The following is a 16,475-nucleotide window of genomic DNA, read 5'->3' as shown; positions in this document are numbered from 1 at the left end:
CACACCACACACCTTCCTCTACTCAACCCTGTGGCTTTGCCCAGGAATCCCCAGGGCTTGCGTATGATTACCAGGAAGACAGGTCGTGGAAGTCCATGTTTGATATAATCTGCTGACAACTGCCTATTTCCAGGCCCTTTGGGTGCAACAACTGGCTGCAGGGGATGCACCCGATCCTGGAACAGTGAGGGAAGTGGCAACTGCAGTTGCGGATACTCAGACCTAGATGGAGACTCAACTCCCACCCACCAAAACCCATGGTGATGTCCAAACAAACTCAGATGAGAGTCATACAGCACATGTCGGCTGCTATTTAGACTGATCCTCTGGAGCCTACAACACCAACTCCTTGGGAGCCACCAACTTGGGTGCATGAGCTGGACTCCTCGTCAGAACCTTCTCGGAGCCATCATGGCTCTTCTGACTTTGAGGAAGATACAGAGACAGCAGACCCAGATCCCTCTCCTGCTGTTGCGACACCTTCACATGTCTCTGAAGGTGATTAGTCTCTGGGGCAACCTGGAGAGACCATATGATGCCTGTTTTGAAACAGTTACACTGGCTGCCGATATGTTTCCAGGAAAAATACAAAGTGCTGGTTATTACCTTTAAAGCCCTGAACAGCTTGGGTCCGAGATATCTTAGAGAGTGCCTTCTTTTACATGAACCCCACCGCACGTTAAGGTCATCTGGGGAGGTCCGTCTCCAGTTACCACCGGTTTGTTTGGTGGTGACTCAGAGGCGGGCCTTCTCTGTAGCTGCTCCTGAGCTGTGGAATGCACTCCCAGCAGAAATTCGTAATCTTAATTCTTTACTGACCTTCAAGAGAGCCCTTAAATCCCATCTGTTTGGCCTGGCCTTTCAGGGTTTTTAATTAGTTTTGTTTTAATGTTAACCTGGTTTTCAGGGTTTTAATTGTTTTGATTGTTTAGTTGTTTTTAAAGATGTTTTTAAATTGGTGAATGAATGAATGGATGAATGAATGAATGTGTCCCCAACGGAGGAAATGAAGGCCTACCATATTCAATTAAAAGAAATGGTGGAAACATTGGGGCTTAATCTAAGTACACAAACAGCTACAATTGATGACCCCGTGTACAATTTTATAGCCAAGTCAATAGCAGCACAGCCAGTCGCCCTATCACTTCTTCCAGTGATTTCAAAGCTCGCTTAGTGCGCATGGGAAGTACTTCACACTTCCACACCAATGTCAAAGAGATTGGAGGGCCTCTACAGGGTACAAGAGGCTGAGAATACATCTATATATATAATTCTCCTGGGTGTGCCCAGGAAAAATGCGTCCCGGCAGCCCAGCTGATTGGCTGGGCTGCGGGGGGGCCTGATTGCTCCTGGCAGCACACCCAGGAGAACGGCAGCGGCCATGGCCGGGGAGCCAGGCAGGCCCGGCCGGGCAAGGCCGCGGAGGCGAGGCGGCGGCGGGCCCGGCCGCGGCGCCGGGGGGCACTCTGGGGCCCGGCCGCGGCGCCGGGGGGCATTCTCGGGCCCGGCCGCGGCGGCGGGGGCACTCTGGCGGCCGCGGCCGTGGCGGCGGGGGCACTCTGGCGGCCGCGGCCGTGGCGGCGGGGGCACTCTGGCGGCCGCAGCCGCGGCAGCAGGGGCACTCTGGCGGCCGCGGCTGCGGCGGGGGGCCAGGCCGTGGCAGCGGGCCCTAGCCCGGCCGCAGATGTGAGGCAGCGGGGGCAGCCCGGCCCGGCCCAGCAGCACGGAGTTGGTGGCGGCGGGACTCAGCCCGGCCGCAGCACTCGGGTCAGCTAGTACCTTTTAAAACACCCAGTGCCTAATTCTCTTGTTATAGATTGTGTGACCTCATCCAGATCTGGCAAACAGCACACCATCCCTGCAGATAAAGAGGGCAGAAAGTTGGATGTACTTGGGAGAAAAATCTATACCACTACCTGATTATCAGTAAAGAGAGCCATTTACTCAGTCTGCATGGCTAAATTCAGTCACTGCCTCTGGGATAGTTTGGAGCAGGACATGGATAACCTTACTCGGGAAGAGTTTAAGGCACGTTTCAAGAAGACCATGTTGAAATCTGCAGCTGTGACGCGACAACAGCTAAGCACGGCTAAGCACCTGGCTGAATCAGAGTCCAGGTCAATGACTGCTTTGATTACGTTGAGGCACCATGCATGGCTCAAATCGGCTTCCCTTCAGTATGACATGAAAGGTAAAATAGAAGGGCTTCCATTTGAGGGAAAGGGTTTGTTCTCGGAACAGACTCAACTTTGGAAAAACTCAAAAAGTCAAAGTTCACAGCAAAGACTTTTACATCAGCTTCTACATCCTCATATGCCACAAAATTTAAATCTTACAACAGACCATGTTCCAATTACAAGACTGCAGAGATTACAAGAAGGCTTACCAACCATACAATAAAAAGCATTACCAGTCAAAGAATGAGAACAATCAGGGCCAACATAATAAACAGCACTTTTGGGGTCAACAGTCATAGCTCAGTTCGTCAAGAGAGGACTCCAGCCCTGTTCAAGCATCAGCCTACCCCAAAAACATAGCCTTGAGTATCACTGCTTGCAACACTTATCAGGCACCAATAACATCTACAGCCATCAACATCAGATTGGTGGTTGGATGCTCAACCACTTCACCTATCTTCCCTGTCCTCCTTTGATGGGAACTTCAGGACAGGGTGCCTGCTTCTTTCTCAACTGATACTAAATTCAGGACAGATGCAGCAAGGATTGCTGGCATACCATCCATCCTCTGGGTCAGATCCTATTCCTGGCCTCTAATGGTTCACTCTACCTCTTCAAAAGATGCTTATGACTCACTGTCATCCTCATGTACCACCGGCATAAGATGTGACTGCATCCTTCCAGTGGCAGTTACCCAGAATTGGTTATGTCCAATTTGCATTGTGCTGCACAACTTTATGCCAGATCCAGACAGCACTGCTACTCAACACCACTATCACAGGTTTCACAAATACAGGAGTACACGCAGCTTGCCTTGCGCAGTATATGAAGGAGTGTTATCTACTTTCTTTTCCACCATCATAAAGGGTGAAGTAATAGTTAGAAATCAACCATGCTTTCTACCTCCAAATTAATTAGATCTTTAGATACCCAAATAAAGCTCTTTTAAAGGAACAGGAGAGGATAAGGCAGGCTGGCAGTATAACATGTTTTTAATTAATAGCTTCTGGAAACAGGGATTTTGTAATTTTTTCTTCCCATAGAGGTAACAACATAGTGAAACAAGGAGGGTAAGCACCCAACCAGCATAAGTCAGAAGAATGATTAATAAATACAATTTTGCATTTATTGACAAAAACTGGAAACCCAGTGACTGCATAGTTAAGCAAAAGCCACTACGATGTTTACATGTGAGTAATATAAGCACTGGTTTGCATTTTGTTTCAGATGGATAATCCCCCACTGATGGTGGGTTAAGAAGGGGGAAATGGCAATCATGTTTCTTTAACAATACTTAAAGAAAAGTGTAGGTTTCCAGTCCTGGCTGGTAATGATGGTATGTGTCTCCAGAGGCATGTTTTGCCCTGCCCTAGATAATGTTCAAATTTTAATATACCATGATCAGGATCTAGATATAGCTATTTCACTAGTGTAAAGGTACTACTTTAGGATGTTGTGCAAAGTAACCTCTGTTTCGGGCAAGTTCTTGCGTTAACAGAAGCTATAGCACAATATGAGGCACTAGCTAATTGTTGAATAATGTTGCATATGTTCTGAAAAACCTTTACTAGCAGTTGTGCAACACTGCAGAGTAGTTAGTGCAAGCCACTTAGAAGCACGAATTTTCTCGAATTATGCAAGTGCAATTGGATCCTAACCCATATTTCTGTAGGTTCTTTCAATATCTTAGTGTACATCCAAACTAGGGTTTCATACCAGGAACACTTCAGCATGTACATGCAGCAGAGGGCCAGCTTTCAGTGATACACCCCTTTCCCTCAGCAGCATATCCCCCTATATGTCCCTGAGGGTTGAAGAACCCTTGGTGACGTCTTGAAGAGGTAGAGATTGCTACAGAGGGAGAAAGGATTTCCAAAAAATCACCCCTCCCTTCCATGTATACACAGAAATGTTCCCTATATGCAATGCTTAGTTTGGATGTAGGTTAGCATCTATATACCATCTTCATTAAAGTCTTCTGTCTAGTGTCTCAACAAATTTTAAATGCCAAAGAATTAGTGTTACAGCCATTAGACAAAGTGGTGTTTTCTAAATTGACTCATTTTTGTGTAATAAATCTGAAATGTAATTACAAGTGTTGAAGAGAGATCATTGCTCCAGGGATGCAGAGGGATAAACGCATTACCTAAAAGTGGTAAAACAAATTACTTCAAGTTACAGACATGTTTTTAAATTTACCAAAACATTAAGCAGATGTGTTGTAAAACATACTCAGGGGCAGGAAGATATGTCCAATTCAGATAGGGTGAGTTGTTAACATGTATTACTAATAAGAATATTTATACCATATTTATAAATATAAATTTATATTTATAACATGTACAGGTCAGTCTTGGGGTTAATTGTCTATAGTTAGATGGATTTTCCCAGGTTTTGATGAAGTCCATTGTATGCATGGAAACTCATAGTTATGTGCGAACCGGTTCGAATTCGAACCAGGGTGGTTCGAAGGTTCAAATTCAAACCGACCAGCCATCAGGTTTGAGCTGCAGGTTCGAATTCGAACCGAACCAGGGGGTGGTTCGATTCAAACCGGTTTGAACCAGTTAGAACCAGTTAGGACATCCAAAAATTGGTAGGATGGTAGCTGGCACCCGGGGTACCTGCCACCCAAACCCCAAAGCAATCGGACACTCGTACAATTTTTTATGAATTTTTGAAAATTATTTCTATTTTTTTTCTCATAGGGTATAATGGGGTTCCAACCAGCCCATTATTCCTTATTGTGGAGCACCCATGGGTGCCAAAAACCACCCAAACCCTGAAGCAATCAGACAGTACTACGATTTTTTATGAATATTTGAAATATTTCCAATTATTTTTCTCATAGAGTATAATGGGACCAGAACCAGTCCATATCCCCTATTGTGGAACACCTAGGGGCACAAAAGTGGGGTAGGTGGTAGACAGACAGGGGTGCCTACCACCCACAAAACCCCAAAGCAATTGGACCCTCCTGATTATTGGTGAATTGTTAAAGTATTTTTGAATTTCTCATAGGGAATAATTAGGATTGCAGCAAATGTATAGCTTCACGTCGGGGAGAAAGGGGTGTCGTAGAGCGGAGTGTGGTGGGTGGTAGTTCCTAGGGTGGGCAAGGAAGCTATCAGAATTATTTGAAAGGAATTGGGCAAAGGGCTGATTTTTAAGTGATTTTTGAAGTTTGTGTCTTTAAGGTTAGCAATGAGAGTGGATTCATGGTTTGTCATTGAAAATCTTATATGCTACCAAAGAATTTACACTCAGAACACTTCAGAAACAACAAAACCCAGTACCCCATGGGTTAGCAACCCATGGAGGTGGTTGGCACCCTCTTTGCACTAGACCACCACTCACTCTGGGCCACCCCAGCACCCCACAAGTGGCTATAAGGTTTTTCTCCATAGGGAAGAATGCAGGTTTCAGCAGCCCCATAACTGCACTTGGGGGGTGCTGGGGTGGCCCAGAGCGAGGGTGCCAACCACCTCCATGGTTGCTAACCCATGGGGTACTGGGTTTTGTTGTTTCTGAAGTGTTCTGAGTGTAGATTATTTGGTAGCATATAAGATTTTCAATGACAAACTATGAATCCACTCTCATTGCTAACCTTAAAGACACATAAACTTCAAAAATCACTTAAAAATCAGCCTTTTGCCAAATTCCTTTCAAATAATTCTGATAGTTACCTGGTCCCCCTACTACCACCCACCGCACTCTGCTCTTGGACACCCCTTTCCCCCCGATGTGAAGCTATACATTTGCTGACACCTCCATGCTTCTTTATGGAGAAAAACCTTAAAGTCGCATAAACTTCAAAAATCACTTAAAAATCAGCCCTTTGCCCAATTCCTTTCAAATAATTCTGATAGCTTCCTTGCCCACCTTGGGAACTACCATCCACCACACTCCACTCTAGGACACCCCTTTCCCCCCGACGTGAAGCTATACATTTGCTGCAATCCTAATTATTCTCTATGAGGAATTCCAAAATAATTTTAAAATTCACCAATAATCAGAGGAGTGTTCGATTGCCTTGGAACTTTGTGGATAGTAGACACCCCTGGTTGTCTACCACCTACCCCACTTTTGTGCCCCTAGGTGCTCCACAATAGGGGATATGGGCTGGTTCAGGTCCTATTATAATCTATGAGAAAAATAATTAAAAATATTTCAAATATTCATAAAAAATCATAGGGGTGTCTAATTACTTCGGGGTTTGCATGATTGTTGGAACCCATGGGTGCTCCACAATAAGGAATAATGGGCTGGTTGGAGTCCCATTATATCCTATGAGAAAAAAATAGAAATAATTTTCAAAAAATCATAAAAAATTGTACGAGTGTCCGATTGCTTTGGGGTTTGGGTGGCAGGTACCCCGGGTGCCAGCTACCATCCTACCAATTTTTGGGTGTCTAAACCAGTTCAAACCAGTTCGAATCTGTTCAAACCGGTTCAAATTCGAACCGAACAAGGGGGAGGTTCGAGCAAAACCAAAACCGAACCACTCCCTCCTGGTTCGAACCTGGTTCGAATTTGAACCAAACCGGGCAAACCAGTTTTGTGCACATCCCTAGAAACTCACCTTAACAGCATTAGTTGTGACTGTGATTATAACCCAAGTGAAAGCTCAGCAAAGGAAAGTAGTAGCAGTAGCAAGATTAGCAAATGTGAATTTATTCAAGATATATCCATACATGAGAACTTTTTCAAAATGGGAAATCTTCAAATTCAGCTGCTTTTCAATTTTCACCTAGAGCTCTCCTGCCTAACTTAAATCATTGTTTCAAATTTCTTGCTGTGATGCTATCATTATTATATGAAAGTTCAATATTAGAGATGAGCATTCAGCTGCTTGGCTTGGTCAAGCAGTTCCATTTTAGCAATTGCAGAGAGGTGAACTTCATCAGGCCCATCTGCCACACGCAAGGTCCGAACAAAGGCAAACCTGCACAAGAAAATTGAGACATCAGTTGTGAGTGGTCCTGCCACTTCACCACCACAAAACAAATCCTAGTTTCTTATGCCCGAAATCAGGGGCTAGCATGATGCACAGTGTTCCAGAGCCATAACACGCCCCCTGGGGCTGCTGCAGAAATAGAGGCCACCAGCCCCAATGCTGGTGAGAAGGGGTGGTTGCACTAGCAGCACTTCTTCAGTTTTCCCCATAGCTGAAGAAAACTGCCCATTCTTACGAGCCTCGGGGTTGCCTTTCAATTCTGCAGTAGTCTCGGGGTGGCGTGTTACAGCTCTTTGATGATGCACATTAAGAGCTGAAAATGTGTGATATTGCCAGCCACATGCACTTCATTAATCTTGTATTGTGGTCTGCCAGGTATCTGACAATTCCCTGGTAGTTTCAAGCATACAGTGAAATAACGTGTGTGAGTCACTATACACAGTGGGATGTATTTGGCTTGATACGCCGCAGCTATGTAGGCTTGGACTAATATCTTTCACTCACATTTGAGCCAAAGGAAAGTCATCAGTGAATCCAGCACCTCCGCAAACTTGAATGGCACAATCAACCACTTTAAGGACTGCTCGGGGTGCTACCACTTTGATCATAGAAACCTGTAAAGAGATGTTTGATATCTTTATATTTGTTCTGGAACAAAGCAGACCTTTCCAAAACAAGCAGAATGTTACTGCAGAGTAGATGGTAACCCCACCCTGTTCAGCTGGAATAATTTATTTGTTTTTGCTGTTTGAAACCTGCATCTTGTAATGATCTGGACACACACAATGAAAGTTACCATGAAAAGCAAAATAACTATTGCATTTAACAAAATACGTACAGATGAGATAGCTTATACGATTTTTCTAGTTTGAAAGAGTTGCCATTAACAGTGAAATCTCACTGGATCAATTCTGTGAGGAGCTATATCTATTTTCCTGTTTTTTACTATTGTCCTGTTACCTCTTTTCTGGCTTCTCTGTTGCCCAGGGTGTCTATCCTGCTGGCTGCTTTCAGTGTCAGCAGTCTTGCCTGTTCAATAGCAATACGGCATTCGGCAATCCAGTGGGCGACTACCTCCTGTAGGACCAGAAGGACATAAAATTATGAATATGAGAATAGCAGCTTTAGCAATATAGCTGCCCTGATTACAACTCAATGAGTAGTTTCACTTAAAGTCAACGGTTACCAAATCCCCCAAACTAAACATAAAACAAGAATCCATCTCTAGAGTTGTAAAGTGCTTTGAAAAGGCAGGTTTGTTAACAAACTTAATTCACACATAACAAATATAGTAGCTTTACTCCAGTTAAATGGTTACAGTACAAAAGCTGGAACGGCTTAACTATACTGTTTCTTTGAAAGAATGCATACTTAAGTTTTTTTCATAGTATCTTTTGGGTTTTATGGTTGCTGCTAGCATTAGACAGTTCTGTTCCGGAGCACTTTGTGAGTAACGTGTAATTTGCTCTGGCTGCTTCTAGTGATTTGGAGTACCACTGGCCACGTTTTGTGGCCAAAGTAATTTCTCCCATTGTCTCCCTTATCATGCGTGGTGCCAAATAGGTAAGAGCATTAAAACTCATTTGGGCCGGCAGCGGTTGAGCCTTAGTGCAACACAGTGCAATAATTCCTTAGAAATCTGATTTCATTATTGCATTCTACTAGGGATGTGCATGGAACTAGTTCAGAGGTCCTTTATGGGCCTCCGAACCAGTTTGAAGAACTGGCGGTTCCACTGGTTCAACGGCGGGGTGTGTGATAAGTGGGGGAGGGTGCACTTATCCCTCCCGCCGCTTTCCCTCCACCAGCATCCATTTACTTCCAAGCCCATCGGGGCGGCAGCATAGCTCCCTGCTGCCCCATTGCTCCCGTTGTCCAGATATGACCAGAAGTCTCTGACGCGCTTGTGTGTGCAGGTGCATGGGAGACTTCTGGTCATATTCGGACAAGGGGGTCAACGGGGTGGCAGGGAGATACGCTGCCACCCCGGTGGGCTTGGAAGTAAATGGACGCCGGCAGGGGGAAAGTGGCGGGAGGGGTAAGTGCACCCTCCCTCGCTCGTAAAGCAGCACCCCCGCCCACCTTCGAGCCTCCCCACCGCAGTTCTGTGCACATCCCTACATTCTACTCCTGTCAAAATGCTTCAGATTTTGACAGCTGAGCAGGATACTCTGAGAACAGTGGTACTATTCCTGGCTCAGTTAAGGCTCTAGTGACGAAAAAGGGTGGAGTGGGATGTTCAAGCTCCCTTGAAAATGTACCTTTAGATTTATAGCTTGCTCTCTTTTGAGTGCAACAAATATATCATTTCCAGTTCCTGAAAGTTCACCATCTAATACATAAACAAGACATTCACTAGCATACTATTGAGGTCTAGCTAGACTCTTGCGCTTAAGATCTGAAACACCTTTGAGCAAAGGAAAAGATGGGAGGGCACACAAGCTTAGAGAGACTATGAACCCACATGGTGATACAACTTCTTCCCAAATGTCACCCTCTGGGCTGAACGCTCACACAGGATCCGTAGAGCAGTCTCGGCTGCTCCGATTGACCTCATACAGTGGTGGATTCGTCCTGGTCCAAGTCTTCCTTGAGCTATTTCAAATCCTCTTCCTTCCCCTGTATTACAAAAGGAGAGAGGGAAATCCTCCAAATTATCATTTTCCTTCCTGAGGAACCTTTTGCTTGTACACTGCTATTGTGGTGTCATGTGATAGCATAGTCCAGTGGATAGAGTAACGGACTGGGAGAGACTCCCTCTCAGCCTAGCTCACTTCAAAGTCAAAGAACTAAGAGAGAAAATGAGAATATTCCAGAATTTCTTAGAGAAGAGAGAGCATACACATGTGCTAAATGAGGAGTCGATATTTTACAAAATGGTCTGCTCAACATGGTTATTATTAATGCTCACAAATTCACACCGAGCAACAAATATTTCCTGTCGTTCCATAAAACTGTAGAATATTCTAACAATCTACTACTCTACTACTATTACTCTACTGCTATTCTACTCTAATATCCTTCTAGTCCAACCTGCTGGGGCTCAACACAGGAAAGGGCTTGGACTGGAAGACCTCCAAGATCCCTTCAAAAGATAAAAGACAAAAGATAGGATGAGAGCCAGCGTGGTGTAGTGGTCAGAGTGCTGGACTAGGACCGGGGAGACCCGAGTTCAAATCCCCATCCAGCCATAAAACTAGCTGGGTGACTCTGGGCCAGTCACTCCTCTCTCAGCCTAACCTACTTCACAGGGTTGTTGTGAAAGAGAAACTTAAGTATGTAGTACACTGCTCTGGGCTCCTTGGAGGAAGAGCGGGATATAAATGTAAATAATAATAATAATAATAATAATAAAGGGAAGCTAGTCCTCCATTGAAAAAAGGATCTGTCTGTCTGATTACTGAAAAATTGGGTTTACTTTTATCAGCCTATATACTACTAGTCAATGCTAGTAGCACGATAGGAAGACATTTTAGAATCGTCTGTCTGCCGTGCTGGCCAGAGAATTTATGATTACATCTGTACTCCAGGTGGCAATCCCAGTGGGAATACCTCCTTTGGCCAAAGGCACTGAGACAGAAGGTAGGGACAAGCAGCTCAGTTGCTAGGCAGCAGTTCTAGCTCCCTCCAATTGTTTTGCAAGACAAAGTATTAGACCAGTTGCATACCCTAATTCTAGTGGCGACATCTGGTTGTTTATATTATAGGTGAACTTCCCTCCCTGCCCGAGAAGGACTTACTAGCAGAAATCTCTTTCAAATGAAGGTGGATAAGGTGGAATAGTTAACTTTGTCTATGCATCGGACTTCTGTTTAATGATAGACACCTAGGCAAAAGGGACTCCTTTGCCTTTAAAAGGTTTCATGCCAAGAGGAAATCCAACACTAGGCCTCTGCAGAGCTGGATTATGAGCAGATGCCCCTGGTGAAGCTTTCTGTGAAAGGCACAGAAGCCTAGGCCAGGCGCAGGCAATCCTACCGCCAAGAGATTTTGTTTCTAGTCAGAGAAGAGGAAATCTTAAACTCACCTAGTATTAAATGAGAGGCAGGTACCCGAACATTGTTAAAATGTACTTCAAAATGTCCACCATGGAAATAATCTATAAAGTCATGAAAAGAATAATGAATGTCAAGTGAGAGAAATCGCTAGAGGCAATGGGTGGCATCCAGAATACACTGATGTCGTGCACAGTTTTGCATGAAGAAATTCACTTGCATTGCAGACTAATTCTTGCACTAGCACAACATGTTGAAATTGTTGAGCAACAACTTGCACAAACCTGCACATATGCAAATAGGGCATTCTTTGCTCAATCTTTTGCACAAGTGCTTACACACACTCACTCACTCACTCTGGAGAACTCCTTCTACAACACACATTCAGGTGGTTCATCTTCCATTAACAGAATTGCAACTTTGTGGAGCACCACAATGCAAAAGGTTCTGTAAGCACCACTGAGGATGCTACCCAGTATTTATAAAAATTATAGGATCTACACCAGCAGTGACTCAAGCTCTAGGAACCTAGGAAGCTGCCGTATACTGAGTCAGACCATAGGTCCATCTCGCTCAGTATTATCTACACAGACTGGCGGCGGCTTCTCCAAGGTTGCAGGCAGGAATCTCTCTCAGCCCTATCTTGGAGATGCCAGGGAGGGAACTTCTGCTCTTTCCAGAATGTCTCCATCCCCTGAGGGAATATCTTACAGTGCTCACATGTGGTCTCCCATTCAAATGCAACCAAGCAGGGCCGGATTAAGTTAGTGCGGGGCCTGTAGCATATGTTATAAAGGGGCCCTAAATTTTAAAAATGCACATAAATATTAAAACATAAATTATTTACTTGCATAGTAAAGTAATTCACTGAGTCGTGAACGAATGAATGAATGAATAAAACAAATAAAAACAAATATTCTTATTCCAATTTATCCCCAGAGTAAATCTTGCTCTGATATTAACAGCAGATAGTTTTTCCTTGGATCGGCTTTTTAAAAAGCTACTATTTTAATGTGTAAACACTGGATAAGGCTATTAGCACCTTTCAGGGTACCGGGGGCGGAGTGGTGGGACATGGGCATCACCATCTCATCCAGCATCGTAAGGAAAGCGAGTGTGACAAGAAATTTCAAAGAAATGGACAGGCTATTTCCTTCGGGCTGCTGCAAGCCCCAGATTTTTGGCATTTGGAGCACTGCCTGGGCAGCAAAGTGAACTTTCTCTTCAACAGGAATGAATGAAGCTGCGAGGGTTGGGTGACTGGTGAGCACTAAGACTGCAACAGCTCTTTTCCCGCCTAGGGTGGACTGCAGAAGCAGAGAGGAGGAGAGATCTCCAGACACGAGAAGAGGTTATAGGAAAAGGAGAAAAGCTTGCAAGCATTTAGTGTGGGGCCCTGGAAAATGGGCATGTAGCAAACGCTACTTTTGCTACTAGGTTAATCCAGCTCTGCAACCAAGGCAGATCCTGCTTAGCTAAGGGGTCAAGTCATGTTTGCTACCAGAAGACCGGCATGCTGAACAGCCAAAAGCCAAAAAAAAAAAGGGGGGGGGGAAGCATTAAACAATCAATGTTGACCATCACCTCAAGGGCAAAAATCAGTAAAAATCGATGTACACTTTCAGCTAAATTTAAGGGGGTTTTGAGACTCAGAAGCACTGGCCAGTCCAGGGCCACAAAGGGGGTTTGTTTGCCTGCGCCTACAGAACATACTAAGAGTGCTTCATAATGTTCGCACTGTTGTGCAGGGGATTGAGAGGACAGTGGAAACATATTGAGTCATTATGATGGGTGGCTGCTTACTGGATAACATCAGTCCATCTATATATTTAAGGCATACCTGTGGCTAATCCCATGCGTGGCAGCTCTTGCGAGAGTTTGGAGAGCTGCTGGATAGTCATGAGTATGGGCGGGAGGGAAGAAAATTGAGGCTTTGGCAGTGGCCGGTGAAAAATATGGTGGCCAGCCGGCTGGCCAGAAAGCAGCGGGGCGGGGGGCGGGGAGAGAAGCAGCAGGCTGGCTGTCCAGAAAGCTGGTGTGTGTGTGGTCAGCCGGGCAGGGGGAGAAGTGGACCGGCCAGCCCGCCAGCTAAAAGTGGAGTGTAGGCAGGAGGGAGAAGAAGCAGGCCGGCCAGCCAGAAAGCCACGAGGACAGGTGGAAGAAAAACGTGGTGGTGGGTAGGTGGGTGGGCCGGCCGGCCAGAGGCACAGATGCTCTGCGCCTGGCCCAGCTAATCTTTTAAATGTTTTGCCTTAGAGTCCTACCACTGACTGACCATCCCCATAACTTGGTGTAATGAATTCATATGTTAATTATGTGTGGTTTGAAGCCATAAGTGCAGCACTGTTGTATGAAGCTGCCTGAATTTGTTTTCCTTTTTGTATTTTAAAACATAGGAAGACCAGGAGGAGGGGAGGGGGTAGTTCAGAGCATGGCATGCAATGATGCTGCAGCAAATGTTGAACCAAAAGAGTGACCATTTTTGGAAGGATGTTGATGGGTTAGTGTTTGGAAAGTCACTTGTCTCTCAGCCTTTGCTCATTTGCTAGAACGGCAAATGTGGGAGAAATAGTTGGTGATCCGTTTTGGTGGTTGCTTACATCTTGCATCTACAAGAGTCCCTATCAGAGTTCTGGTTTGAATGAAACCTCCCTGACCCATGCAATCAAAAGGAAACATGCTGCATGCTGAGTGCACTCCTGTTGTGACATCTTCCATGGATGTCCTGACACCCCTGGAGTGCATCCCTTTATCACATAGGGAGGGTTTTTCATCTGAATAGCAAATCTCCAAACACTAGTTTAAACTGGTATTTGGAGCATGTTTAAAGTGGCCATTCAGATTAACAGGCCCTACTCCCCAGGTAATAAAGGGACATGCCAGGAAGGCGTCATAAAAAACATCACAATGAGCACATACTCAACATATCCCTCTTTTAATTGTGTGGGCCAGGCAGCTGGCGTCTAAACTGGCTGAGAGTTTATGATAAAAGGCAGGGTTTGATTGACAGGGTAGACCAAAAACACTGTGGTTTGATACATTTGTGTGGACCTGTCACTCATTCTAAGAATGAAGTAATCATTTGGTAGAAACCAAACTTGAGTGAGCAATTCCCTCAAGAGATGAAGGGCTACTTATACCTACTTCTCAACAGAATTGCCAGTTTTGAATTCTAAAATATAGGCTCCTTCGGTGCCACCAAAAGGCAGAGTGATAGAAGAATCTGGCAGGTCAAAGATTGGGGCAACAGCAAACAGGCCAACTTTGAAGTTGAACAGCTTTTTAGACTTAAATAATCTGCCAGAATAACAGGTTTGGACCAGTCAGCCCAGGAAAGTAATTTGAAGTTGGCAATTGGACTTACCAAAGTATCCAAAGACAGAAAGAGGCCTTATAAGTTTGACTCCTGGTGTATCCATTGGCACAATGATCATACTGTGCTGTTTATATCTAATCAAACAAAAAATAATAATAGGTAATGCTGAAGAAGAAAACTGAACAAGATTCATAGGAAATAACGTTCTCCAGATGGAAAGATGACTGATATGTTTTATTTCCCTTGGTGGGGAGATTTATTTCCCCAGCCTCTTTAGCGGCAGCCCTTGGTCCAAGCAGCCTGTTGCTGGATGTAGAGGTCTGTGGATTGAGGCACTAATCCAACAGGGACGTAAGAACAGAATGGAACATCTTGGAATCCACATCCTAAAAATCACATGCAATGTAACAAAACAGTGGCTCTTAAAGAGCTTCCTTTTCCCCAAACAACAATGGGGTAGTCATACCCATAATAGATGAGGCTGTGAATCTGTGACTGAGAAGACAGGAGAAAGATTAGCTCTAGGGAGGAAGTGGGAGATGCTTCCTAGTCCAGGTCCTGGCCAGATCTTTTTTGGGGAGAATCTGCCTCCTGGTGGTGGAGAGGGAGAATACCCCAGCGTCTGGCCCACTGGATAACAAGTAGTGGGGAGGTACAGTCAAATCCAGTGCGAATTAGGAAGATCCTCGGCCCGAGGGCAATTCAACCTAGCCATTTGGCTGGTGAGGGGAGAACATCCTTGCCTGCTGTTCCTCCCTGGTACCTTGCACCTCTTCCAGGTTCGGCTTCCCCAAGCAGGTTCACCCCACAGTTTCAGTACCACTGATCTAAACCATAACGGTATCTGATATGACAGCTGTGGACAGTGATTTTTGTGGGAAGTTACAATGTAAGGTAAGGATTGCTTCTTACTCTCTGCATTTTGATTTGGAAATTCTGAACATACATTGATCAAAACCTGTTTCTTACCTGGATGCAGATGTATTTTTATCTCTGGCCATCACAATAGCAAATTTGCAGTTTGGATTTCCAGCTCCTAAAACATGAGCACAAACACATTTATCAGCAATCAGTTTTAATATTTGGCTGTAGGGCTGCAATATTAAGTAGCTTCATTTGGAAATAAATGCCACTGAAATGAAGAGAAGTTACTGTGGAATAAATGTGCATTAATGTGCAAATGAGAAATCCATCAGATCTGGTTGCCCCGAGTCAAGCTGAAGTACTTTAATTTAACTTGGCTTAATTGATTTGTGGATTTGACCATTTGTAGGTTTGAAACCTAACAAACCTTTAAAAAAAACAGATTTAAGTAATGCACCTAGTTATCGCAATCACTACTGAGATATTTATAACTTTCTTAGAGTATAACCTTGCTGCAGGTACTTGTGCTTTTTGTTGGGTGTCAGATTATGAGAACAGGGCACCTCATCTAAGAAGCCAGGTACTGGACTCATATGTTGGTCACACTATTACTAGACCTGCTTGCTGTGCTATTTTGGGGTGCTTCAATGCATTCCTCCAAACCAGAGAAACTTAGCCACTTAGCCATTTTCCTAGCTTGCCTGGAAGAGAAGCTGAAGCTAGCTGTATTCCAAAAGTGACAGGTTGTTCTGATGTTTCCCCACAGTGCCTTCAGGCCATTGCAAAAGGCTATAAATTATAATGGACTAAAGGAAATGCCCCTAGAGAGACGTGGCGCAGACCAACTTAGAAGAATAAAAAAGACAAAAGCAAAGGAATGCCAGGTCTCTTCCTCTCATATATGTTGATAAGACATCTCAAGGCTAAGTTGAACTTCTCACCTCATTTCCTCCACACTGTTATCAAAATTGGGTGAATAATGCTAGAAAATATGATGCGTTTCCCCCTTTCCATTCCTATTCAGGAGATTGCTTTCAGAGATCCTGTTGTGAAACATTTCCTCTGTTTAAGGAGCATACAGGGGAAGCCACCCCAAACATAAGCTAATCAATAGTTGATATTCATACCTTATTTGGAGCAAGAATTTCAAAGCACTAGAAGTTTCC

At 44.5% G+C, this 16,475-nt stretch overlaps 1 protein-coding gene across 3 annotated transcripts in view; it reads right to left on the bottom strand.

Annotated features, from left to right (window-relative positions):
• Positions 1 to 6,830: 6,830 nt before the first annotated feature.
• ACAD11 (acyl-CoA dehydrogenase family member 11) overlaps positions 6,831 to 16,475 on the bottom strand; it is a 50,165-nt gene continuing 40,520 nt past the window's right edge. For 2 of the 3 annotated variants that reach the window (XM_053266483.1, XM_053266485.1), the window contains exons 14-20: positions 15,415 to 15,481; positions 14,494 to 14,579; positions 11,162 to 11,233; positions 9,599 to 9,753; positions 8,095 to 8,211; positions 7,639 to 7,748; positions 6,831 to 7,122 (exon numbers count right to left, since the gene is read on the bottom strand). In XM_053266483.1, the coding sequence (XP_053122458.1) occupies positions 7,008 to 7,122; positions 7,639 to 7,748; positions 8,095 to 8,211; positions 9,599 to 9,753; positions 11,162 to 11,233; positions 14,494 to 14,579; positions 15,415 to 15,481 (722 nt within the window). In that variant the 3' untranslated portion in view covers positions 6,831 to 7,007. Of the gene's footprint in view, positions 7,123 to 7,638; positions 7,749 to 8,094; positions 8,212 to 9,598; positions 9,754 to 11,161; positions 11,234 to 14,493; positions 14,580 to 15,414; positions 15,482 to 16,475 lie in introns of those variants that run through there. The other variant, XM_053266484.1, reaches the window with a different exon arrangement.

The sequence above is a fragment of the Hemicordylus capensis genome, chromosome 6 (assembly GCF_027244095.1).
Source record: "Hemicordylus capensis ecotype Gifberg chromosome 6, rHemCap1.1.pri, whole genome shotgun sequence".
Taxonomy (NCBI): Eukaryota; Metazoa; Chordata; class Lepidosauria; order Squamata; family Cordylidae; genus Hemicordylus; species Hemicordylus capensis.
This window is presented reverse-complemented; position numbering and strand designations above follow the sequence as displayed.